The following is a 26,261-nucleotide window of genomic DNA, read 5'->3' as shown; positions in this document are numbered from 1 at the left end:
TTATGATATGATAAGCCTGATTTACATTGTGAAACCAGTTCATGCATGATGCATGAAATAACTTCATGTAACTAGTTTTGAAAGTTAGTTCTCTTCAGTGAATTCTACGTTATCGTTGCAATCATGGCCATGTCAGCCTTCGCAGTGCAAGTTTCACGACCCGTTTATACGATGAAATTAGATGTGTGACATAGTTTTATTAAAAAACTAGTTTTGCTCGTGACATCGTTCGTGTGATCCGGATTAAATGTAGTCCGTTTACTTCTCTATCTCTTACACGACTTATATAGCTAGCAATTTGTGTAGATAGAAAATCGTTTTAGGATTCATTTAAGCCATTTTACAATTATTCGAGTATCATTAATTCTGATTTTTTTTTCTAAATAGAACGAACTTAAAAGTAAGTTATTATTTTGATATTAATTTTATTATTACAATATTAAGATAGATTTTCAATATACGTAAGTAAAAAATATTTCTCTATGTAACATAGAAAAGGACACACGATGTAAGTAAAAAATAAAATTCGAATACTACGAGCATTTTATAAATGCCAGTTCGGTGGTTTTTTTTTTAATAGATGGTAATGGAATGGTAACCCGACCTGCGCTATCGGTATACAGGTATTAGAGATGATAAGTGAAAATGAAAGAGCAGGTCAGTTAGCCCATCGTGATAAATACACCTGGCGTTCAGCTCAGCATGGTTTACAGGGGGAAACACATGGAGGCTTTTTTTAATTGGTGATAATAGTGTCGTAACCCCGTCTGTGCTATCGGTATACACTGGCGGGGCACCAGTGATAGATGATTGATGAGGATGAAAGTAGGTCAGTTAGCCCATCCTGACGAAATCAACTAGAATTGAACAAGATGATTTCCAGGGGGAACCACGTGGAGGTTGACCTGACAGGGTATATTGTTAGTAATGGGGCTATTTGACCCTATTACTAACCCTTTGCCCCTACCACATGGAAGTTGGCCTGTCGGGGTATATTGCTAGCAATGGGACTGGTAGTTCATGTTACTAACAAACTCCTCCCTCCCAGTTTGGTGGTTAGGTTAGATTATTTCCTTTTATCTTCCGGAGATCGTAAGGGGCGGTTAAGAAAGCAAAGCACAATAGAACGTCAAGAGAAGGGAAACTCGATACAAAACTCTATAGCTTATTACCTAATCACGCGAAACGATTGCACCTAACGGACCAGGGTTGCCAGATGCGATTTTTATTTTTTCCCTAAATGATAAATATTTTTTCTTTAAATCGATACGATTTCCAATCGTATATATTAGTTTACCCAATCGCAGACGTATGTTGATTTTCACTAGCTTTTGCGATGTACAAAAATTCCGCTTCTCTACGTTTTATTTCTCATGCTCTCGGTAGTTTTTACCCAAAATTGGGGGAAATATATCCAATCTGGCAAGACTGGAACGGACGTATATTGAATTGTAATTTGTTAATGTACTCCCGTTGGATTATTTACTAGGGACAATTTAATTTAAACGGTTGTTACTTTATGTCTGAAATTTTTATCATTCTTATTTCCAAACCCTTGAAGACGGAGGCTTAGACTTACGTAACATTGCAGTCATCAGCGGCCAGTCTTAAGGTACATTTTAATAATTGAATAGACAACATTAGGGGGTAGTAGCGTAAACCAAGGTATTGCCATAAGCATAAGATCTGATAATAAATGCTTTTAAAAATAAAGTTAACTGTTATGTTGTCAGTAGGCGAAAGCATAATTTTGGTTGACAACAAAATTTTGTATCTATTTAAATATCTGACATTTTTTTTTTATTTTTTTGCAACTGTGTACAGCAAACGAGCTGATAGCCTAACTGGTGGGAAATAGTAACTGTCACATAGATATTAATAGTATTTAGACATCGAAGTATGGTTATTTTTTAAGGACAGAGTATTATGTTTATATATTTTGTAATTTTACCACCATATCCCTTCAAAATGAAACATAGTTAAAAAAAAAAAATAAGCACAGCTATTTAGCTTCAGAAACACGAGAGATCATCATCATCATCATCACAATAGCTATTAAATGTCCACTGTTGGACAATAGGCCTCCCCTGTAATGGGGTGCTGCTATAGATCTAAGTCAATTATTTTTATGTAAATTCTCCCTTTGGTAATAATGATATACTTACCACTTTAATTATTTTGATAACAGATTTAATTAATACTAAAAATGGTGGTAAATTCACTCTAGAGTTTTGGTATATTAACTACTATAATTATACCTTCTCGACGAATTTTTTTTTTTATGAAACTTAAAATAGCAAATAATTCCCATAACTGTCTCATTTAATAATAATAATTTAGAATTCTAGATTCTATTACATTTCACCCTTTAGCACAAAGATCGACTAGTACAGAATGCCAATGAGTATAATACTAGGACTGTTACGATTATTGTAGTGTGTAAAAAAGTAAAGTAAATAATATTTCTATGTAAGTTAAAACTATATTACACAGGAGAGTGTACTATTAGCCGGGGTTGACAGTATTTTTTTTTATTTAGTTACAAAACCTGCAATAATTAAAAGAAAACACTACAACTTCTGCTACCTATAGCCGCATCACTGTTATGTCATTATGTCCTACATATATTTTAGTATTAAGCATGTATATTATAAGATACCTTGTACTTACCAACGCCAGTTGAAGTTACGCAAGTCGCTTTCCTGACTTCACATCACAGTCTTTTCTCTAATCGTTATCAATTAAACTTTTAATAAATGAAATAATTAACATAAGATCGTCATATCATTAGATATACTTTTTAGTAATAAAATCACTATTATATGTATTTTTTTTATAAACAGTTTAATCACAACACTATGGTATTCATTATCACTGGCACGAAATAAATTATAATGATGAAAAGAAAAAAATATTTTTAAAAATCGAATTACACATTCTAAATTGGAACTGGTTCGCAATGGCTGTCAAATAATATTTTGGCGGGGTCTGGCTAAATATTTAATTTAGTTTATTTTTAAAGGGCCTGGTTTTTTAGTCTTGTACATAGCATGGCGTGTGCATTCGCCGCTGGGGCTGTGGCGGCGGCGGTATCGATGGGTCGCGCCTGCGCGGACATTGCACCCCTATTGACAGGGGCGTATTTGGGTACGGTAGGCTTTCGAGGATTCCATTTGTAGTTTAGAAGTATCGCATAATACTGTACAAAAGAGGTTCCAGATGACATAGTTTTAATATCAAAGTGAATTTTGAATAAAGAGACAAATATGATGAGTGTAAATAACTTTGGTTGGTATGGATACGTAGAGAAAATATCACAAAATATTAAAAATGATGATTTATTTATGGTTGTAATGTAAATGAATATATAATGTATAACGAATAATCTAGCTTAGTTCAAACATAGTCTGTTGATTTTTTTATATAGTAAAGTGACAATCAAGTATGTGAATGATATATCAACTCTTGCAGTAAGATGATAATGTTGAGACATTACACGTAGTAAAAAAATTTTATCACGTCTCATGGTTTAAACACTGGATCATCATCTTTGTTTAGCGTTAGAGTATCATCAACTTTGTTGATTTGCAATTGCGTTTAAACTTTGGTGATGATTTAAGAGGGACGCTGCCTTCTGTCCTTCGACCATTAAGTTCCATTAGTCGCCTCTTATGACACCCGTGGGAAATGAAAGTGTAGCCCATTCTATGCCAGGACCACACGGCATAGTGGTAGAGTATCAATGAGACAAATCTACCTATGTAAGCAAATTTAGTCCTATTCTTAGCAGTATGTACTGCGGAATCGATCTATAATACTTTATCCCTTGGATTAGGGCTTCTCAAATTTATAGTTCCACGTATTCCTATTAGTTCTTCTAGATTACGGTGAAGCTCTTAAATAGACTGACTATCCATAAACCAAATAAGATAGATAGATGGATACTATTTATTGTTTCCTCCAAATGATTTTTTTTTATACAACTTAGAATGGCAAACAAGCTGACGGCCCACCTGGTGGAAAGTGGTAACCGTCGCCTATAGACATGAGCAGTACCATGGACATAACAGAGTATACTGTTTCGCCCATGATACCCCCGATGCGTTGCCATTCCTGAGGACTCAGGTGTTATTCCTCTGTACCCAGTAAATTGACGCCATATCCCACCCTTCAAACCGAAACACAGGCATGCAAACACAACTGCTTCACGGTTGAAACACGAATGGGACAGAGGTACCTAAGCAATCGACTTTTGTACAGTCTCCCTCTAGTACAATAGTAAACTTATTGTTGATAGAAACAATTACAAGAAATAATCACAATCAGAAAACATACAAGGTATTTAAAAAAAAACAATTGAGTGAAGGATAAATCTTATTTCTATTATTTAGTCACTTCAGTGTGGTAGATGTGTAATGATATATGTGCACGACGCACCTTTTAGTTTCTTTTTTAATTTTATTAAAAAGATGTTTTGTTTGTAATTTGAAGTGTGAGTCAGTTAGGTTTTTGTTTTCGTTCGCCTTTTTACTCCGTTGGTGTAATATTGTTTATATTATCTTTCTAAAACACCGTATAATACAGTCCTTTCGCCCACAATATAAATTCTCAGAGAAAATATGAATGTGTGTGTGCGCGTGCGAATCAGCTAAGCTGTCGCATTTTCGCTGCCATTATCTAAATGTTGTCGCGTACGCTTTACGATTGGCCAACTGGTGTATCCCAAGTGGTGCCTGTATCCCACTTTTAGAAACCCTACCTTAGATAGAAAACATTGTGGTTAATTCGTACTAAGTTTGTCTGGTGAGCCAACCGACTTGACTTTATCCTCACTGGGAGAAAGGGATTGTTAGTGAGATTTAACAGCCTTATTGCTAGTAATCAGGTTGACCTTCACGCGGTTTCCCCTGGAAACTATAGTGGTTTTTTTTTATGGGTGAAAATGCAATGGTAACCCCGCCTGCGCTAACGGAATACGCTGGCGGAGCACCAGTGAAGGGTGATTGATGAGAATGAAAACAAGCCAGTTAGCCCATCATGATGAATTCATCAGGAATTAATCATGAATGTTTCCAGGGGGAACCGCGAGGAGGTCGACTGGTTGGGTATATTGCTAGCAATGGGATTCTCAGTCTCCGTCACTTACAATCCCTTTCCCCCCAACTATAGTGGTTAATTCTTGTTTAATGGATCACTATGGGTTAACTAATCTGCTTACATTCTCACCTGTCACTCTTCACTGGAGCCCCACCAGCGTATACCGATAGCACAGGCGGAGTTACCATTCCATCTCCACTCATTAAAAAAAAGACTTCATCCTCATTTAACATCATTCATTTCACCTCTTCTTCCAGTTTATTCTATTAAAAAGGAGTCCTGTCTCTGGTAAACGTAAATGCGTATTCCAACCCTAAATGAGACCTGTAAAATCAGAGTACCTTCGTACAGGCATTACGTGTAACGACAGTAGCCGAAGAATGCCGAAGTCGCCACCTGCTTGAAGTTATCACCGACCATTCTGTGTTGATCCGATTCTATCCGTTCAGCTATGAAATGTATGTCAAATACGTCACTGAAGAAGGGTTCGTGCTAGGTTGGTTTAGTTTTACGAGCCATGCGCAAAAACCTAACAAAATAGGCACTCGTATAATGCCGCCTATGCGACAATGTTATTCCTGAATTTTATGTGCCATTCTAAATATGTTAACACATTATTTAGCATGATCCCTGTTTCGTTTTCGATATTGGAAATGTTATACTTTAGGAGAGTGTTACCATGTAAGTAGTAGCGATGTTAAGGACTAGGTTGTGACAGAGTAATTAGCTTGGAAAATGTAGGAATTCAATGTAACGTCTCATTCATTTATCATCTTATCATATAAGCCTTTAGCTGTCCACTGGTGAATTTAAGCCTCCTCTTGGGGTGTTTTGCCAGTAGTTGTCACATTTGGCAAGTGAAATGGCAACCGTAGTTAGGTTAAGGAGATGTTTTAAGAGGGACGCTGTTACCCATCCTTCGCCCTCCTTCAGTCGTCTCTTATAACACCCACGAGAAAGGAAGGGGTGGCCTATTGTTATTGCCTAGATTTATTAAGAGTGCATTTTTTTTTATACAACTTAGAATGACAAACAAGTTGACGGCCCACCTGACGGAAAGTGGTAACCGTTGCCTATGAACATGAGCAGTACCAGGGACATAACAGAGTATACTGTTTCGCCCATAATACCCCCCATGCGTTGCCATTCCTGAGGACTCAGGTGTTATTCCTCTGTACCCAGTAAATTCACGCCATATTCCACTCTGTTATGTTCATGCTACTGCTCATGTCTATAGGCGATGGTTACCACTTTCCATCAGGATCCAAGTGATCCATCACGTTTCATCATTCCATATTTATACTAATTCTAATAACCTTTAAACGATTAAATAATATATTTTTACAAAAAAAAAAAATAATTGCCATTAAATATAAATATATTTGTATATCAATACTCAATTTAACTTTAGTACTACAAATAAATAAGTCTTTGGTTTACATATTTCTTAAAATGTATTAAATTTGTGTGCCGTGGTCGTGGCTCACAAAATAGGCAGATGACGTCACTCCATCCAATTACATTAGTATTATGGATTGGGCAATCCTGAAAATACACGAAACATTTATTACAATAAATATATCAATTTAATTTAGTACCTATCGGAAATCAATAAAGAAAATAGGCTTTATAACTGTGTCTTAGGATATTGTAATATTTTGTATAGAGACAAGACTTATTACTATGTATGCACAATATGTATGTATCTATATACGCAAGCTCCTTTAAGGGAAAGGCAGAGAGAATTGAGTGTAAACGGCTCCTGTCCTTAAATAAATCTCTTGCTTCATCCGTTTTCTTTAAGGAAAAAAATTCTAAGAGCAGTGACAGCGCGGTTGGAGAGACTTCCACCCACTAATCTTTGTTAATGTCGTTTTAATTATCTCAGGCTGCAATTTGTCTATGCCAAAAAGCTTAAATTCCGTCCGGGGGTCCTAACCGGTGATTTTTTTATAATAATGTTCAGTTAATTTAATATATTGTCTTTACCTTTATGCTTGAAAGAGCGCACAAAGTTGTCGTCCAGTATAAATGCAAAATCACATTTAGTTCACTATATCTAGCTAACAAATAAAACACCTAACTTACAGAAACATACGGAAGACTTGTAAACCTTACAGGCTTATTGCCACTATGTTATTAGGAAACCGAATAAACTTACTGTAAGTCCCAGACTGTAGTATCGTTTTAATTTTTCTTGCAGCTAAATATATTAAGGCAGTAGAAACAGCACCAACTCCAAGTATAGCTAATAGTATGACTAATTGTCTCGCCTTTTTTTCTGCAGACAATTTCTCTTCATCTCCTAATATATTTCTTGTAATTGATGCATTGTTTATTATATCATTAATTATATCTGTGATACTTTCCGTAGTTGTAACTTCTTTTACATTGTCTTGAGTATTTTCTTTTGTACTATCTATATTGGTCCATAAATTGTTTTCTGTAGTTATTTCTATACTATTATTATAGTAATCTGTACTTGTTAATATTGACGTTTTACCCAATATAACATCGGAACTTTCTGTTTCAGAATAAATTTCACTTGTACTTTCTATATTATTTGTATCTTCAACTGATTCTGTTGTTGCGTAATCAAAATTTATAATTTTGCTTTTATATATTTCCGTTAGATTACTTGGTGATGTATTATTAGGAGTTAAATATTCAAATGGATCTGTGATCAACATGGTTCCCGAATTATTTTCACATATAGTAATGTTCAAACAATTCATTGTAACTATACAGTTCCTGTCAATTGTTTTCAAGTCAATTGAATTTGGACGGCATACTATTTCATCCCAATTGTCCAATGAACTGGAAATAAAACACTTTTAAATTATTGGATTTAGAGATAATTGTGGGAGTGGACTGAACTGGCGTTTGTCACTTGGAGTTTTGCCTATTAAGTTGTATATATTCTGATGTAGACGTTGAAGATATATAATAATTGGGATAATTGGGATTGGATTTCCTCATAAAATCTAGAGTGCGATTAAAGAGATTTTAAGTTCTTTTTTAGAGTTGAAGTTTGCAAAATTTAGCTCCCACTGTTGGAGTTGTTGTTTTCACTGTTGTTTTCAATAGTTTATCGTTGATATTGTTTGCTGTTTCACAGTACACCAGGCATTATTTACCAGCAGACTTACAGATTGGTTCGATGCAAATTTTATCAAAATCGATTCACTAGTTTAGTTTAACAATCAAAATAACTGGTTTTACATAATCTAATTATTTAAAAATAAAATAAATATATGATACGCTACTCGTTCACGTTATGATTAGCGTGAATGAACAATGTGAATGGACTTCCAAAACCCCTCAACCGACTTTAATGAAATTTTGTACTTGTTTTTCGGGATGGCTAGAAGTTTAATAAATAAAATAATACAGTTAGTGACTAATATATAAATAGTCAACGTTACAATATACTGATGCACTAATTACATCACTTCTGTGAGTCAGAGTGGCTGATATCAGTTATCACCACTGCCCAGCACATACGTACATAAAATTAGTAGTAATCAATTTGTTAATTGATAAATTCATCAATTTTAATTATAAATTGTAATAAATTAATATCTTATATATTAATTTATCTATGAGAGTAGCCACTTAAATGGTTGTTTTTATCATTCTTCATTGACGTATTTAATAAAAATGTTTAAGTATTTGTACAATATACTTATTACTGAATTAAATTAGATTGTCATGTGGTCCCGACATAGAATAGGCCACCCCTTCCTTTCCCGTTGGTATCGTAAGGGGCGACTAAAGGAACTTAATGGACGAGGGATGGGCGGCAGCGTCCCTCTTAAAACATCACCAAGGCTTATCCTGCCATTGGTGGCAAGTACTGGCAAAATCCTTCAAAGAGGAGGCTTATGCTCAGCAGTGGACAGGGAAAGGCTGATATGATGTGATGATGGCGTGGTATGGAATTAGATTAGATAATGATATATATTTATTTCTTGTTGAGGAAATTATAAATTTTTGTTTCTTGTTTTTAAGTCAGTCCTTTGCTGTATGTACATGTACAATGAAAATTTTACGAATTTGTCGTATCTACAAGCTGCAGCCCGCGGGGGGAAAGAGATTGTTACCAATGGAGTTTGATCCATTGCTAGCCAATATACCCTAATAGGTCGATCTCTACGTGGTTTCCCATGAAAACCATCGTGAACAATTCTTGATGAATACGTCACGATGGGTTAAATGACCTACTTCATCCTTACCTATCATCTCCCACTGGTGCTCCGTTATGGAATACCGATAGCGCGGGTGGGGTTACCATTCTATTATCATCCATTAAAAAAAAAGCTGCAGCCCGCCTTGACGACGAGGCGCTGTGACGCAAAGAGTCGTACTACCCCTGAAGAAATCTTCCGGAGGAAGTCGAATCGATTGTCGGAAACGACAAACACAGGAAGTTCATAAAATTTCCATTGTGCATGTACATAGACATTGTTAAAACATGAATGTAAGTTTTAGAATAAAGTAGTAAAGCAGTTGGTTTGTGCCAATATAATGGGATAGTGAAATTACCTGCATTAGCTTCCTACCATAACAAAAGTCAGTCTTTAGGAATGGTAACATATGAGGAGTACTAAGAGCACCGTCATGAAGTATTTTTTTTATTTCTTAAGGACTTTTACTTTCTTCAGGCAAATTAGCCCTGTTGTACCCTTAACTGATTTCTCAAATAAGATTTTATCTACTTTCCCTACTCACGGAAACAGAGGTATTAATGGGCATTAATAATTTATAGAGAGGTTCAAAAATTTCTAATTTAGATTCAGCTGATATATGTAGATTGAATTAAAAGAATGTTTAATTTATTTGGGTAAAAATGGCATACGAATGCTTTTATTTCCATCGAGTTTATACGACATTCGAACAGTACATGTTACATCATCGATGGTATCACGAACTTGACAATGGGGTGACCAAGACTATCCCATATGATATGCAAATTTTTAGGTGGATATTGGCCAGAAATGTTTGGAAACTTTTAATAGTTGGTTTCCTTCAACTCTTAAGCTGATTAATGTATTTTTTACAACACAGGGAGCAAACGAGCATGCGGCTCACGAGATGGTAAGTGACTATCGTCGCCTATGATCACTCACAACACCAAACGCATTGCAGGTGTGCTGCTGGCCTTTTAAAAAGGAATGTGATTTTTTCTTGATGGCTATGATGTCGTATCGATTCGAAAATACTGCTGCTAGAAGTTGATTCCAAAGAGTAGTTGTGCGTGGGAGAAAGTGGCTTGAAAAATGCACGGTGGAAGATCGCCACTCGTCTAGATGGTTGGCATGAAACTTTGTATGTGTAAATGTATTAATATTTCCTCCGTAACGGCAGATATTAGATTCTGTGCGGTTGATGGGCATATACTTACTTAAATATAGGCTTCAAAGTATGTGGATCCATTTCAAACAGCATATAATAATCCGTGCAGTGGGTGTGAACAGATTGAAAGAATATCTGAAAGGAACGTAGTTACAGTTAGCGGCAAAACATCTGAACAAGAAATACATTTTGCTTGCAAAATAAACGATTTCAATCAATAAACCGATGAACCACGAGATGTTTCGTGGAAAGATTACAATAAAAGTAATTGAATGCGAAATCGGATGTTTCCAAGTAAATAATTTTTTTCTCAGTAAGCAGTTTTTTTCTTTCGAAAATAGTAGCTTCAATCATATAAAGTAATATAGGGCTGACATTTGAGTAAATTCAGACAATTGCAAAGCAGAATTGTTAAAAAATGTTTCAATAAAAATCTAGTAAAAGCTAGTAATTGATACATTGTTATGACCAAATGTATTCTCTAATCTTAAAGTCACGTTTTAGTTATTACCTTACTATTGTTTTAGTGACTTATCATTCACATTATATTTTGTATATGCACATTCTGTATAAATACTCCTTGTATACATCTCTACTGTGCGCAATAAAGAGTTTATTATTAATTATTATTATACTACACAGCGTAGAGAATTATTAAGGAAAAACTTTAATTAAAATTAGTTTTTACTTCTAGTTCGCTGTGTAGTTTCTGCATAGAAGAGGCCAGCCCTTCCTTTCTCGTGGTAGGCGTAAGAGGCGACTAAGGGAACTTTATAGTCGAGGGATGGGTCAATAGTGTTTGTCTTAAAACATTATTAAAGGTAAACTGCGGTTTTTTTTTTGATGGGTGAAAATGGTATGGTAACCCCGCCTGCGCTAACGGGATACGCTGGCGGGGCACCAGTGAAGGGTGATAGATGAGAATAAAAACAGTCCAGTTAGCCCATCATGATGAATTCATCAGGAATTAACCATGATAGTTTCCAGGGAGAACCGCAAGGAGGTCGACCTGGTTGGGTATATTGCTAGCAATGGGGTAAACTGCGGTTGCCAACTCGTCTGTCAAACATGGCACTGGCAAAACCTACTAATAGAAGAAGGCCTATGTTCAGCAGTGGACATTTAACGGCTAATATGGTATGGTATGTTTTATAATAAAACTAAACTTCATATTATCATATTAGCCATTACAAAGGGGTTTTGCCAGTAGTTGCCACGCTTGGCAGGCGGGTTGGCAACCGTAGTTAGGCGGGAGGAAAGGGATTGTTAGTAATGGAGACTAAAAATCACATTGCTAGCAATATACCCAACCAGGTTCACCTCCTCGCGATTCCCCCTGGGAACTATCATGGTTAATTCCTGATGAATTCATCATGATGGGCTAACTGGCCTGTTTTCATTCTCATCTATCAGCCTTCACTGGTGCTCCGCCAGCGTATCCCGTTAGCGTAGGCTGGATCACCATTCCATTTTCACCCATCAAAAGAAACCGTAGTTAGGCTTTGGTGATGTTTTAAAAGGAAAGGGCATCTCTCGACAGTTAAGTTCTCTTAGTCGCCTCTTACGACACCCACGGTACAGGAAGGGCTGGTCTATTCTATGGTGGGACCACACGACAATTTATTATAAACATCAATGTAATATTTACCGAATACAGTAGGATGTTATAATAGAATTCCATACTCGTTTCTCACTTAACACTAATTTCTGTAAATCACTAAATATAATAGTTAACAGCTGTGTATTCTCTGAGAATTTTCAATGAGGTATAACATATATAATTAAGCAGTGATCAATATGTATTTAATATTTTCCTGTTACAATATGTATACTTTAGAGGCAATTGAATGCATGAAGACAGTTTCAATAGAATTTACAACTAAACGTGTTATTATTCATTCAATAATGTTTATTTATAGTAAAATTACCAGAGGGAGACTTTGTACAAAAGTCGATTGCTTGGGTACCTCTGTCCCATTCGTGTTTCTACCGTGAAGCAGTTGTGTTTGCATGGCTGTGTTTCGGTTTGAAGGGTGGGATATGGCGTGAATTTACTGGGTACGGAGGAATAACACCTGAGTCCTCAGGAATGGCAACGCATCGGGGGTATCATGGGCGAAACAGTATACTCTGTTATGTCCATGGTATTGCTCATGTCTATAGGCGATGGTTACCACTTTACATGAGGTGGGCCGTCAGCTTGTTTGCCATGCTAAGTTGTATAAAAAAAGAAGGGATTATTAGTAATGCGGGCTACCAGTCCCATTATTAGCAATATATCCTATCAGGTCCACTTCCATGCGGTTCCCCCCGGAAACCATCGTGCTGAATTCCAGGTGTCTTTTAACTCTCATTTCTCACTTGTGCTCCACCAGCGAATACCGTTAGCGCAGGCGGGGTTACCATTCCATTATCATACATTAAAAAAAAATATTCTCTATCTAAATATACTTGTTCCGTCGTTTGAGTTATAAAAAAAATGTGGTGTTTGCAATAAAATACTTTTGAATTAAGCAAAGTTATTTACGTATTATTGATTAAAATGTGAAAATTGTAGGTGAACGTTATTAAATAAATAAATAATAGTACATTACTGCAGCGGCCAGTAACTGAGGCATTGATGGATGAACGTACAAATGTGGGCCGAGGCTTAGCCGAGGTACACATACGTGAGTCCATCAATGCCTAGTTGTGGCCAAGGCTTGTATAGTACTTTTCTCAAACAATGCGCGAAAATCAAAAACACAATTTTACTTTTGAAGTTCAATGACGAATAACGAACATTAGTAATTGTTCACGCGCCATAATGTTCCTTTCTATTTGCAAGTTAGTTCGAAATTTAAAATAAAAGCTTTTATTAGTTACTTCCTTGGTAGCCATGTTCGAAGGAAAAGTTCATTCCATTTTTAAATTACATGACAGATATAAGTTTACATAGTAATTTATCTGGCTGCAAAACACGACAGATATGGATTTTCATACAACTTTTGCCGGCCGCTGCCCGCATGTATCTATCTGGCCAGTACGGCAATTTTGATTTATCTCGAAGAAGATTGTCAAAATAAAGCTCACATTTCCGAGCATGTTTGAGAAAAATATTTTACTGAATAAATTGAAATACAATTCCTCAAACGCTAGTCTCGAAATTCTCGCTTACTTCACATAGCAACATTCGAAGAACGCTTTATGTATTGTACTTTTTTATATTATATCCTTATATCCTAATCTTAATAATATGATAGTCATTATCAGTCGTTATCAATTAGTTTCTGAAACATTTCACTGGGTGACACTGCGTGTCAATGATCCCGACGCGCTCCCGCTTTCTGTGAACCCGAGTCACCATTATCTATGATAACATGTTATTTTATACTAATAACAATGTATTATTGTCTGTCTGTATATCTAGTATAATAAATATAAAATTTACATATATTTGGATTATTGTCGCTTAATTACGTTTAAATGACTGAACGGATTTGAATTAAATATGGTACATAGATAGATCATATTCTAAATTAATAGTGGGATATTTAATGCGACTTTTTGACTTTGGGTTTGCTGGAAGAGAACTATAACAGAACTAAGGTCGTCTGTTCAATATGTTTATTCAAAATAATTTATTAAAACATAAATAAATAAATAAAATATTTTAACTGTAGTCGCGCGGATAAAGCTGTGTGATATAGCTAACCTATAAAATTTATTTATATATTTATTAACTCTTTATTGCTCGAAGAGTTCTATCTCTCTCTCTTTTTCTCACATGCTCTCTCTCTCTTTCTCTCACATTCTCTCTCTTTCTCTCTCATATATTTCGAACGTTTACAAGTACTTTTAAATCGTAAGTCTTTTTAATCTATTGCGGTATTCGGAAAGTTGTTATTTGTTGAGAAGAGCCCGCAAGAAACTCAACAGTTATTCTTTTTAATAGCCGGTGGACAGCAGTTTCCATCAGAGGGGGTCATCTGCTTGTTTGCTATTCTAAATTGCATAAAAAAAATATCGATACTGGGTCAAAATAGGAGATGTTAAAATTTTTCCTTTGTGTATTAATCTTATAAAAACTGTTTAGTAATTTGTAATGTGGTGAAAATTACGAGATGAAATGGAAATCAGATTGTTCTCCAAGTAAAATAGTTTTTTTTTTTTGTATTTCAGCTGTTGTTTCTTTGTGAAAAATATTTATTTTCTCTGATAGAGCATATATCTTAAATTTCACGATTATAGGTAAAGCCGTTAAGACTGCGAGCATTAATAAACAAACAAAATCACTTTGAATTTTACTGTGCAAGTATAAACATATTTATGTTAAGGTTGTACAGTTGTACAGTATATTTATACTATAACCTTTTTATTAATATTTAAAATAAGCCACTGTGGTCCCGGCATAGAATGGGCCACCTCTTTCTTTCCCATGAGTGTCGTAAGAGGCGACTACCCTTAGTCTTACTTACATAGTGGAGTGATGGACAGCAGCGTTCCTCTTAAAACATCACCATTGCCTAACTGCGGTTGCCAATCTGCCTGCCAAGCATGGCAACTACTAGTAAAACCCTCCCTTTGTGGGGGAAACCTATGTTTACGTACAGTTAACGGGTATGATACTCATTTAGTAGAATATATAAATTTATATAAATATAGACTACAATGTCAATGCATCGTACTTCTTAGGTTTCCTATACCAAAAATATCAATTACAATACATATTATTGTACTAATTATGCAAGCGTAGTCGGCTGCAAAAATGAGTCATATCTAACAATGGATGGGCCGTTGTAATTTATGCCTATTAAAATAAGGGTTGAAATAGCTTGATTTTGTATAATGAGGTCTTCGTATTAATGATATGGGCATTTAAAAGTAGTTTGGGCGATAGTACGATACGTTCATACTCTCATTGTCTCGATACCATGATGGTAGTGCTTGTTTAAAAGCTTAAACAACTTTTTGCGTGTGTGAAGTTTGACACAGAGAGAATATACTACTTAAGTGTAATTGAGAAAGTGGGCAGTGGTTCCAGAATGGTGTCAAAGTTGTTTTGTGTATTGTTTGTGCTGTGCTGTTTGGATTTTGCGTGTCACGTCTCAGCTTTGAAAGCGGGCGAGGGGGTGTGCACAGCGAAATCAAGGTGTTTATGTTTTATTATATTTATTTATTAATTTATTATAATAAGGATGTCTGGAAGAGATTGCTTAGCTATTGCTAACCGACCGCCTTTTGTATTACACTATACTCATTGAAAATTCTTTAACAAGTCTTGTAATATTGGTGCAATAAAGTGGTAAATAAATTTGTCTAGCACCAAATATACCAGTCGCCTAGTATTTAAGTATGTAATATGTAAATGATAGTCTTTTAAGGCAAGATGGTATCTTTTCTAAATTGGAACGTAGGAAAAATCGAACGTAGAACCGCATTCGCGTGAGATAAGTTTCTATCACTAAAAAGTTCGTACATATTACATTTTAATGTAATAAAATGCAGTCAGTTTCGCGCGCATGTCGAAGTCGTTAAAGACTAAGGGTCCTGAATGGTCCGGAAAACAGTCGAGCTTTTTTTAATAAGGCAACCTGGTACTTATTATTGTATTGTATTGTAAAAATCTTTATTGTACATAAGTCAGATTAAATACTAGTAAATGATTTAGTATACAATGGCGGACTTATCCCATAAAGGGATCTCTTACAGTCAACCTTTGAGAAGCTGAAAGAAAACTGTAGAATGTATAAGGGTAATAACCGTACAATTAAAGATAAACTAAATAATACCCAGTAAAAAAAAAAAATTGAATATATAACACAATAAAAACAGCTCTATATACCTACATATGTAAATAATAAAAGTAAATTAATAATAATATAACATTAATAAATAAAAACTTATACACATACACATACATATATACACATATACACACATACATATACATATATATATATATACATATATATACATACATACACATACATATATACACTCCTACATACACATACATGTATACATAATAAATACATATATTCACAATTGGCTCAATGAAGAGGGATTTTCAAAATAAAATTTTATGATACCTGCTTTAAAAGATTTCAGCGACTGTGCCATCTTTAAGTTATTAGGAAGTGAATTCCAGAGACATGCAGCATGTACAGTAAATGACATGGCATAGCTTTGAGTATTAAAACAAGGCAAATCTATAATGAAGTCATTACTGCATCTCAGGCGAACATCAATTTCGCGAAATTTGAATCTTTCCTGAAGGTAATGTGGACATGTTGGATTAAAAAGGATATTGAAAAGAAGAGTAAGAATGTGGACATTTCTCCGTAGCCTGATAGGAAGCCATTTGAGTTGACTGCGATAACTAGATATGTGGTCATACTTTCGAAGGTTATAGATGTATCTAATACATTGATTTTGCAGTCGCTCAAGTTTATCAAGAAGCTCCTGTGTGGGATCTAGGTAGGCAACATCAGCATAGTCTAGAAGAGATATTATATTAAAATTATAAATGTTAATAAAAAGATTTTGCTTTCTGCTTGGGTACTTCTGTCCTACTCTTACTTCTCTCGTGAAGTAGCTATGTTAGTGCTTTATTGTTTTGGTTTGAAGGTTGACATATGGCAGTAAAACTAGCAGGCATAATACCATAGTTACAGGCCCATACGGATGAAGTATACAATTTGCGTCACAGTACATTTTGTGATATTTACAATACTGTTAATGTCTATAGACGATGGTCACCATTGTCCATCAGGTGGGCCGTCAGCTGATTTCAATTCTAAACTGTATGTAGGAATTTTGACTGAAAGCTACGGTTCTGGCGTTTCGTCATCACTTTCCCCCCCATCGACACATTGTCGATGGGGGGGAAAGTGATTGTTAGTAATGGAGATTGAGAATCCCATTGCTAGCAATATACCCAACCAGGTCGACCTCCTCGCGGTTCCCCCTTAAAACTATCATGGTTAATTCCTGATGAATTCATCATGATGGGCTAACTGGCCTGTTTACATTCTCATCTATCACCCTTCACTGGTGCTCCGCCAGCGTATCCCGTTAGCGCAGGCGGACCTACCATTCCATTTTCACCCATCAAAAAAAAAAAACACATTGTCGATCATCCATGTGTGATTTTTTTAAAAATAATTCTTTAATTATGTTGAATTCCGTTGCTTTGCCTCCATGGATAAGTATGTAAAGTATTCTATGTTCCAAATTGGAATATAATTTATCCATGTAACAAATTTCAATTCAACGTGAAAGTGGGCTTTTTAGGTACTTGTTAGATACCTTTTAGCGCCTCGACGGCTTAATCAATCACTATGATATTTGGTATACACGAATTTTATGGGATGGAGAAGGATATAAGCTAATTTTTTATCCCGATCAGTAAACATATCCCGGACACGAGGACGAAGTTGCCGGTGAAAATTAGCACTTGTGTACATTTACTTAATTGTTACTAGAAAGGTATCACTAAAGGAAAATTTAACAGTAGATTGCAAATATCAGAATTTTACAGTAAAATTTTTTGTCAATTTTAATTTGACCAATTTCAAGAAACTTAAGTAAAAAAAAATTTATGAAAAATTAATTAAACTAAAAGTTATAATAGATTTTTTTTTCTGGCATGTAAAATATGGTTAAAATCAGTGTTATCTCTAACAAAACGATAACAATCAACTAATGCTATCTCATTTTCTAATTAATAATGTCCTGAATAAAATACACAAAATAAAAGTTACTGGATATTTCATGTTGATTTTTCTTTAAATGGCAAACAAGCTAACAACCCATCTGATGGAAAGTGGTAGCTATGATAAGTGGTGATATGAGAAGTACCATGGACATAACAGAGTATACTGTTTCGTCCATGATATCTGTCATGCTTTGCCATTTCTAAGGACTCAGGTGTTATTCCTCTGTACCCTGTAAATTCACTGTCATATCCCACCCTTTAAACCGAAACACAGCTCTGCAAACACAACAAATACGAATAGGACAGAGGTACCCAAGCAAATGACTTTTGTACAAAGTCTCCTTCTGGTATTATTATTATTTGTTCTTCTGTGTATTATTATTATTGAAAAGGATTTATCTTATCATTAGGGCCGTATGTTTCCTAAAGCGATTCATTCGGATTTCGCGACTTCCTACTGGCCGACGAGTTGACGAGTTCGTTATTACCATTCAGTGATTAACATGATAGATTAATTTTTTTTTATATTTTGTTTTACGTAATAATACAAGTATTTAGGTAAATAAAAAATGTTTCTAAAAATGAACCTACGTCTTGATAAGGATCTATACGCAATTGTGTCAGCTGTAAATTGTCCTTTGTTGCACATAGCCTCTCATCATAAAGGGGGTTTTGCCAGTAGTTGCCACGCTTGGCAGAAGGATTGAATATCACAGTTAGGCTTTTTTATAAAGTAGTCCTTTTATATAGAAATGTATTCACGCTTTTTATCAAGGGTTCGGATTAGAAATTACCAAAGCAAGATGCCAAAACGAGATTGTGTTACACAAAAAAACCGACCTCAGTTGTGCTAACACCTGTTATTTTGACTTAAAAACTAAATTACTGAACCGATTTTTATAAAATTTCTGTGGAATCAATCTGTAAGTATATCCTTTCAGATAAAATATAATTTTCTAAATCGGTTTACAACTGACGGAGTTATGAGGTAACAAACACAATACAAAAAATACAATCGAATTAAATATCTCATTCTTTTTGAACTCGGTTGATAATGAGATTAATTCTACTAATATTACAAGAGCATATTCCTTTTTAAAAGGCCGGCAGCACACCTGCAATGCCGTAGGTGTTGTGGGTGACCATGGGCGGCGGTAGTCACTTACCATTAGGTGAGCCGCATGGCTCACCTGATGTTAAGCTCGTTTGCCCCCTTAGTTGTAAAAAAAAAATGTAAAAGTCTGTAAAAATGTTTAGTTATTTGTTATTCAATCACGCTTACATGGGTGATTGAATTTGATTGCATTTTTACAAAAAAAAATTACAATTTTTTTTTATATTCTAACTTATTTCAAGGGATATAGTATATAGATGATATACTGATGCACGCGAGTAATCGTATCGACTCGATAGAATAAACTTTTTTTTTAATTAATCAATTAATTATTTGATTATCATAAGTAAATTTTTATAATCTTTATTTCCTTAAAGTATAGTTATAAATTTGTTATATAGATAATATATAGTGCGAGGGGGAAAGGGATTGTTAGCAATAGAGTTTGATAGCCCCATTGCTAGCAATATGCCCTATTAGGTCGACCTCCACGTGGTTCCCCCTGGAAACCATCGTGAATAATTTTTGTTGAATTCGTCACGATGTGCTAACTGACCTGCTTCATCCTCATCTATCATCCTTCACTGGTGCCCCGCCGGTGTATACCGATAGCGCGGGTGGGTTTACCATTCCATTTTCATCCATCAAAAAAAAAAATATATAGTGCGTTATGTAAATTTGTAAAATTATTTTAAAATCTATGTTTGTCTTTCATAAGAAACTGTCTGAACAAATTGTGAATAGGTAGCGTGTAACGAAAGAGGTCACGTGTATGCTGACAGCCACTGAATATTTGAAGAGCATAGGATGTGATGGCCAGCTGACAATCGTTTCGTGTAATATAGCCCACCTACAGTTGTACTGTGGATGTCTGGTTACATTATTCCAAATTGTACGGTTGTACACATTTGTCGAAAGGATTGCTAGTAACAGAGAGTAGTGGTCGTATTGGTTACCATATATAACCTGTTAGGTTAGTTTTTTTTTTAATGGATGATAATCGAATGGTAACCCCATTTGTGCTAACCGTATACGCTGGTGGGGTACCAGTGAGAGATGATAGGTGAGATGACAAAGCAGGTCAGTTAGCCCATCGTGATTAATACACCTAGAGTCCAGCACGATGATTTCATCTCATCACTTTGCACCGTCAATTAAAATTGAATGAAAAAAATGGAAAATTCCATTTTGTCTACGGTCGACTTTTAAATAACGCCATATAGTGTTAAGTCCGCCATTTACATAATTTAGGCGTATTGACTTTTAATAAATAAATATATACTACATAGTGTTTATCCCTGTGGTACCGTGTCCCAAGGATGTCGTTAGAGTATTTTGGCTAAGAGTACCTATTTATAAGATGCATTGCTACATAAAATTGTTATCAAACAGTTTAGTCCTTCGAGCCGGATATAGATTTAGAAAACTTCTTACGTAATACTTCTTATAACTTAGTTTAAAACAAGATTACTTGTTCCTGAAATCTGTAAGATATCTTAAAGAGATTAAAAGTTTACGAAGGAATGAACAATCTCTATTACGTAATTTGCCTTTATCTAACATAGGTATAAATTAGATGTGGCAAGAAAAAAATACAAGCTTTAGTAAATGAGAATCATCTTCATTTAATAAACATTCATTTAATTACTATTTTTTGTTGTTGCAGTGTTCGTAAAACTAGAACCAGATACATAACACAAGCAAAACAGTGTGGAAAGAAAAAATGCGTTGCAAAAGTTCCGAAACGCGAAGTAAGTTTATATTTATATGACGACTAATGAACTTAAGTATCGTTAAGCAGTTAAGAGGTCACGGACATGAACTACATTATATCAGAGCACATCAAAATGCTTTTAATAAGTTAAACAAGTTCTAAATAGCCACTATTTATATAGATTATAGATCTAATTTTAGGAATTTAAAAATATAGTGGCTTATTAAATAGACTGTAAAATTTTCCTCGTTTTTTTACAGATCTATTGGGAGACGGTAAAACGAACAGTCTGTTGTAACGGCTGGGAATACAAAAGCGACAAAGACATATGTATACCACATTGCAGTACAGGCTGCTTAGGAGGCCGGTGTACAGCCCCCAATGTCTGCAAATGTGACCCACCTTCGTACCTTGATCCAGAACATAGAAATGCCTGCATCAAACCAGTTTGTGATCCTCCCTGCGTTAACGCAGAGTGTGTCGCTAATAGCACATGTAGTTGTAAGAAGAATTTCACTCAATTTAATACAACTCATTGTTTCCATTGCGAACCTGGTTATTCTTTAGACTCAATATTCCAATGTAAACCTATATGTACGAAGAGTTGTGAAAATGGAAAGTGCACTGCTCCAGATGTCTGTACTTGCTTACCAGGTTTTTCGAAGCAAGGAATAAGTCAAGACTGTAAACCTGTTTGTCAAAAATGTGTGAATGCAAGTTGTACATCACCAAATACTTGTTCCTGTTTGCAAGGATACACGCAACTAAATAGCACACATTGTACCCCAAAATGCGACGATTGCGATGGGGTGTGTGTTGGCCCAAACAATTGCCAATGTAATGCTGGTTATTTAAAAGTGAATAATTCCTGTTTGCCGATATGTAACGAGACTTGTGTGAATGGTGTTTGTGCAGAGCCAAATGTTTGCTCGTGTTTCGATGGGTATATAAAGAAAGAAGGAAGCTCACACGAATGTTATAAGTCCTGCACCATGAACTGTACAGGAAGCTGCAATGCTCAAGGCGAATGCGTGGAGAAAAACTGCTATTTTACAGTACCGTAAGTATACTGTTTTCCTATATGTAAGTTCTATTAATGTGTTTTTAGGTGAGGAAATCGATTATGGAGGTTCTCTAGTCTCGGATAAGAGGTGTGGTTTTTCTTTTTTAAATAGATTGTGCTAGAGTCTTATATTACCTTGCCTCCTTTCCCTAGCTTTGAGGTTGATTCGTAAATGACTCTATATTTCTAGACACTGAAATAGGAATAGTTTTTTTTTCATAGTCATTAGAGAGAGCAATATAAATACACAGAGTACCCCCAAGGGGTGGCAACGCTTGAGGTCTCTAAATATGTTTAATTTGTTACTTTCTATTATGTGAGTTGTTATTATCTTTAACATCAAAAAAGAGTTTTACTACAGTAGAGCTATTGAACAAATATATCGAGCCGAGAGATCGAGTGTGTTGCCTACTTGGTAGTGGAGTCCACTCGACATCGAGTTAAGTTGATCGTTCAAGTGTTGAGATCGTTGTAGATAAAGATTTATTGATCCTACAGTGTCGTTGATGATATTAAATTTTACAGATTTTTTAATAATAATAATCTTTTTATTGAACTATCTATACTTACACTAATATTATAAAGAGGAAAGATTTGTATTTTGGTGTGTATGTATGTTTGTAATGAATAAACACAAAAACTATTTTGCCGATTTCAAAAATTCTTTCACCATTAGAAAGCTACATTCACCCTGAGTAAAATAGGCTATTTACATCTTTAGTAACGTAACTCAAGGTGTAAAAAAATGCTATAAAATATCTATCGTCTCGTGCGCTACGGAAACTATTGATGATAGAACAAAAGTATGTTCTACAATATTGAAGAAAATATCAATAACTATAAAAAACTTCCCAACATTATATGCCCAACTATTATTGTTATGTCATAATAACCATTTTCAAAATGTTGTAAAAATGTGATGTGTAAATGACATGTAGTCCTGATTCCCGAACTAGCGTTAACTACATGACAGGAGCCAGTGCCTTCCCAAGTTACAATTTAGTTATGTAAATATATAATTATGGCTAATTATATATTTACATCAATTAATAATATATATTAACATTATTTTATGGTCGTGTGGTCCCAGCATAGAATAGGTCACCCCTTCCTTTCCCGTGTCGTAAGAGTGAATAAAGGGAACTCATGGTAGATGGAATAGAAGCTCTTGAAACATCTCTAAAAGCCTAACTGCGGTTTCCAATTTGCCTGCTGAATATGTCAACTACTAGCGGAAAGATTTAAGTTCAGCAGTGGACAGTTAACGGTTGAATAGTTTTTTTATACAACTTAGAATGACAAACAAGCTAACGGCCCACCTAATGGAAAGTGGCAACCGTCGCCTATAGACATGAGCAGTACCATGGACATAACAGAGTATACTGTTTCACCTATGATACCCCCCATGCGTTGCCATTCCTGAGGGCTCAGGTGATATTCCTCTGTACCCTGTAAATTCACGCCATATCCCACCCTTCAAACCGAAACACAGTCATGCAAATACAACTGCTTCACGGTTGAAACACGAATGGGACAGAGGTACTCAAGCAAACGACTTTTGTACAGTTTTCCTCTGGTTTACACTCTTTTACTAGTTTTAAACGGTTTTAAACATTCACGGTATTAGAGTCAAGTAGAGTGAAACAATTCCTCAGGAATGGCAACGGATGGGGGGATCCGTTGCCATTCCTGAGGAATTGTTTCATTGTTTCACCCATGATACCCCCCTATCATGGGTGAAACAATATACTCTGTTATGTCCATGGTACTGATTGTCTATAGGCGACGGTTACCACTTTCCATCAGGTGGGCCGTCAACTTGTTTGCCATTCTAAATTGAATAAAAAAAAACTATAGCAATAAAGAGTAAGTAAATAAATAAATAACTATCATGGTTTAAAGGGGGACCGCGTTAAGGTCGACCTGACAGGACATATTGCTAGCAATAGGAACATTAAAGCTCATTACTAATGGTTCCTCTCTTCCATCGGTGCTCAATAATATAAGAGAATATAGTGCATTACTAAGTTTCGATGCACTTGACGATACGTAGATAAAGGCAGGATGTGATATTATGAATGCGATATTTGCCCGCCACTGTGTCCGGCGACATAAGCCGACAATCGTGCATCAGATTAAATTGCAATTTTTGAATAGCATAAATATCCTTTAAATCCGTAGTTTAAGTTTTATTTATTTATGTTTCTTCTTTTTAATATTTTTACATGTGACAAAGTAAAAAAAGACTTTTTGATAAAATTATAATAATAATTATTATTATTATCAAATTATCATTACGTGTTATGTAATGACGTAATAACATGTTATTACGTAAATACGTAATAACATGTAATGACATTTATTTTGTATCAAATATCTATGGATACGGAATTAGACATGCATCGGAAAAATATTTCTAAGAATAACTAGCTAACTACCTCTCAAGTTACTTTGTTTTAAATTAGTCACATTTTATAACATAAACAGGCCTATAAAATAATTTTCAATAGCTGAGAAGAAACGCCGAAAGACGAACAATGGGTTGACTTGACTATATCTGTATAACGAGACATTCATACGTGATATCCATGGCGCCTAATTGTGATGACTAATAAACAAACAGTGAAGTACTGTCCGGTGCATATGTAGCGGCAAATGCGAGAGCCCACCGCGGTGGCCGTAGCGGACACGTTATGAACACGCACGTACGTCTACACGTGAAATTATTCACACCACATTTTGTTTCGCCTATAAAAGTAATTGGGTGGAAGTGGCATTCATATACTTTTCTTTCTGAATGCTGCAATACCTCTAAAATAGACTCTTAAATTTACGCTTAATTTAATTTAAATTATAATTTTACGATACACACACACATACACACACACACACACACACACACACACACACACATATATATATATATATATATATACACATATATACGCATATATATTACAAGTTCACATATATTTATTTATAATTATAACATCGTAGTCGTCGAGAATGGTAACACATAAAGAGTACCACGGACGTTATAGTATACTTCGTGTTATTCATGATCCAGTTCATGTCTATAGCCGGTGGACAGCAGTTTCCATCAGGGGGGTTATCAGCTTGTTTGTTATTCTAAGTTGCATAATAATATCGATGGTAGGTCAAAACTGGAGATGAATCTTATAAAAACTGTTTAGTATTATATTATTTGTAATATGGTCAAAATTACAAGAAGAAATGGAAATCAGATTGTTCTATACACACTCACGCACGCACGCAAAGACACACACACACACACACACACACACACACACACAGGAAGAAATATGTATATTTATTTATTTAACTCTTTATTGCACCGTAAATAAAAATATACAATGACAAGTGAATAATTCAATATATTACAAGATACATAAGAAAGAGTGAGTCATACAAGTACGTTTTCATTGCAGTGTTTGTTACTTGAAAGTCTTTCCTTTTTAATCCTTATGACAGCAAACTGCACGAATCGTTTGTAAACATTAGATAATTGTTAAAAAAATTATATTACTTAGTACTATTGATTTGTGATGCGTAAATTACATGAACATTTCCACGACCAACAACGCCATTTGTAATTTAGTACCAAAAGACAGAACTAATTCATAATAAAAAAAAAATGTTCTTAAATCGATCCTCTATTGCAGCTGCATTACCAAAGAAATCTCAAAAAGGTGTTTGATAGCAAACGTCGTGGAGTTGTCGCAACTGCTTGCTCTTTTAAGGAAACACCCTCATGATTGATTTATCTCGTAATTGGCTATGGAGTTACAGAGCGCTACATTTGCTATTAGAATTGAATTCACGAAAGTGTCGCTTCCACCTGGATATTTATTTTTCTGGTTCCGATGTAGGATATGCACGCAAAAATTAGGCTCCAATTCTGGTACCTATTTTATAAAGCTGACTCAAATGCCGAGTAATCTTCTTCCGTATGAATTGTCCAATAATTTGCCTTATACATTAATATTTATATGGATCAGTTTGTATGGTAATCAGTTTTTAAAACCATTTGTTAGTGGCGTAGTTTTATTTAATAACATATTGGTAGAGCATACAGTATCACTTAATTTCGATATAGCCCGGTCCGGGTTGGCTGTTTTAAACCTAAAACAATGGCCAATATTGCCAAGCCAAATTGGAGCCTTATTCATTTGAAAATATGATAGATTTATAGACGTAC

At 35.0% G+C, this 26,261-nt stretch overlaps 2 protein-coding genes across 2 annotated transcripts in view; one reads left to right on the top strand and one right to left on the bottom strand.

Moving 5' to 3' along the window:
* Positions 1-6,457: 6,457 nt before the first annotated feature.
* LOC113512680 (uncharacterized) lies at positions 6,458-12,314 on the bottom strand. The gene is made up of 4 exons (XM_052894884.1): positions 12,101-12,314; positions 10,502-10,587; positions 7,259-7,914; positions 6,458-6,642 (listed from the first exon to the last, which is right to left on the bottom strand). Exons 1-4 carry the CDS (start codon positions 12,131-12,133, stop codon positions 6,626-6,628), a joined length of 792 nt encoding a protein of 263 aa, XP_052750844.1. The 5' UTR covers positions 12,134-12,314; the 3' UTR covers positions 6,458-6,625.
* A 3,063-nt stretch (positions 12,315-15,377) lies between these two features.
* LOC113516502 (tenascin-like) overlaps positions 15,378-26,261 on the top strand; it is a 34,195-nt gene continuing 23,311 nt past the window's right edge. The window contains exons 1-3 of the mRNA XM_052894830.1: positions 15,378-15,583; positions 20,932-21,016; positions 21,240-22,039. Of these exons, the coding sequence (XP_052750790.1) occupies positions 15,477-15,583; positions 20,932-21,016; positions 21,240-22,039 (992 nt within the window). The 5' untranslated portion in view covers positions 15,378-15,476. The remainder of the gene's footprint in view (positions 15,584-20,931; positions 21,017-21,239; positions 22,040-26,261) is intronic.

Source organism: Galleria mellonella, unplaced genomic scaffold (assembly GCF_026898425.1).
Source record: "Galleria mellonella isolate WM207_F2 unplaced genomic scaffold, CSIRO_AGI_GalMel_v1 utg2411, whole genome shotgun sequence".
NCBI lineage: Eukaryota > Metazoa > Arthropoda > Insecta > Lepidoptera > Pyralidae > Galleria > Galleria mellonella.
Note: the sequence above shows the minus strand (reverse complement) of the source record. Positions and strands in the feature narration are given on the sequence as shown.